Source organism: Mastomys coucha, unplaced genomic scaffold (genome assembly GCF_008632895.1).
Source record: "Mastomys coucha isolate ucsf_1 unplaced genomic scaffold, UCSF_Mcou_1 pScaffold8, whole genome shotgun sequence".
Classification (NCBI taxonomy): domain Eukaryota; kingdom Metazoa; phylum Chordata; class Mammalia; order Rodentia; family Muridae; genus Mastomys; species Mastomys coucha.
Genome location: NW_022196914.1, coordinates 24,035,199 through 24,037,016, shown reverse-complemented (window position 1 = coordinate 24,037,016; position 1,818 = coordinate 24,035,199). Strand labels below are relative to the sequence as shown.

The 1,818-nt window shown below is 38.1% G+C and overlaps 1 protein-coding gene across 1 annotated transcript in view; it reads right to left on the bottom strand.

Moving 5' to 3' along the window:
* Dnah5 (dynein axonemal heavy chain 5) overlaps positions 1 to 1,818 on the bottom strand; it is a 249,501-nt gene that overhangs the window by 12,392 nt on the left and 235,291 nt on the right. Inside the window, exon 77 of the mRNA XM_031360281.1 lies at positions 263 to 415. Coding sequence (XP_031216141.1) covers positions 263 to 415 — 153 coding nt within the window. The remainder of the gene's footprint in view (positions 1 to 262; positions 416 to 1,818) is intronic.

The following is a 1,818-nucleotide window of genomic DNA, read 5'->3' as shown; positions in this document are numbered from 1 at the left end:
AAAAAACAAAAAACAAAACAAAACAAAAAAGCAAATAATAATAATAATAATAATAATAATAATAATAATAATAATAATAATAATAAACAAATGCTTGCATCCTAGGAATAAATAGACATATTTATCATCACAACAAGGTAACTGCTAGTACCAAACAGAAGTAGTCATTCTCTGTCTTATATTCTTTAAGGCTATCAGGAAATAAGGGAAAATTGTAGAGAGAAATCACAGTAGCACAATGAGCCCCAGTCAGAGCTATTACCTGTCGCATCGCAGTTAAGAATCCCTGGGGATTAAAGAAACCTGTCATCCAAAAGCAGTGGGGTCTGCCATTGGAAACCCAGGAGGTGAACTGGCAGTTTCTTTCTAGAAGTTCAGTAAACCAGAAGCCCAGGGTACTAGAAACCCATGATGCCTGAAATACATAACATTAAAACAATCCTTCAGTAGAGGTTTGATTCAGCCCTGTACACTGTGCTCACTCAGAAAAATAAACAAGCAACAACTTCATTGTTCCAATGCTACTGTCCTTTCCGGCTTGAATTTCCACTGAGCTCTGACCCATAAACTTTTCAGATTATTCTTTCTACTTCACATTAAGGATGCGAACATAAGTTAATGACAGGACTTCACAGAGCTGTGAAAGATGACACAACGACCACCCTCCACGTGTGGATATATTCACTACTAATTCTGAAGAATTCTAAAACAACTATGGAATAAAATTTAACAGGTTTCCATCATGATCAGGCTCCAATTTCAATAGATACTATATACGGCACAATTTTTATTTATATAAGTAAACTCATGGCATCATCAAGATAGGTCAACACTTTAAGATGCATTCTGTGAGCAATGCATCATAGAAGCCATTCTCTGTTTATCTTAATGAGGTAAACATAGTTGTTCCCTTGAGTGTGTGCCCCATTAAGAAGCAGAAAGGAAGGCCTAGCTTCTCTACCACCCACAATTCATTTGTGCTCGCCACTTCTAACTTTCTCCCCAAATTCACTTGAGTCATTTCCTTTATGACAATGAGCATGGATGTCATTAAGGCAGCAGGAGCAGCACCGTGGGGAAGAATCTGCAAATCATAGGTTATAGCATTTCCCCATAATTGCAACATTTTCAGTAGGAATAAATGTCGTAATCAACCTGGGTATGTATCCCACTTGAATTTCAAATATCATTACAATTAATTTCCCTATATTTCAAGAGTCTCTGCAATTCCACAGACTGATAGTAACATTAATAGAAGAAAAACTGCATAAAATGGTCATAATTTAAGAATTAGGTAACTCATTCTATCCTACATTTATAGGTGTGTTAGGTTAAAAAAAAAAGTGCTAAAGTCACATTTGGTCTCAGAGTAAAGGGAATATTATATGAGAAGCTGCTGCCTGCAAAGACTTGTCCTGCTCCAGAGCTTCTCTGAGGCTGGCAGGAATGAGTGAGAAAGCTTAGAGGGAACAAATGTGCAACACTGGTCACTTGGAAGGCTCTCCATCTGTTGGCAGTGGGAATGGGAAATTCAAAAGGGAAATGCTCCAGGCTTTGAACTGAATTTGTGAAATCTGAGAAAGAAGGAAAGGGGCTCTAGTCAATGCTGATTCAGTGTTCCTAGGTCATTTGACTTAAAAGATGTATAGTAACATCATCAAATAAGGTGGAAAACAAACCAGATGTCCTAGTTACCACACATTGTGGTCAAGATCTGGGGAAAGCTATGTGAGGCTCAACACGGATAAACCTTGTGAATGGGAGTGGTGTGTGTGTGTGTGTGTCTGTGTCTGTGTGTGTGTGTGTGTGTGTGTGTGT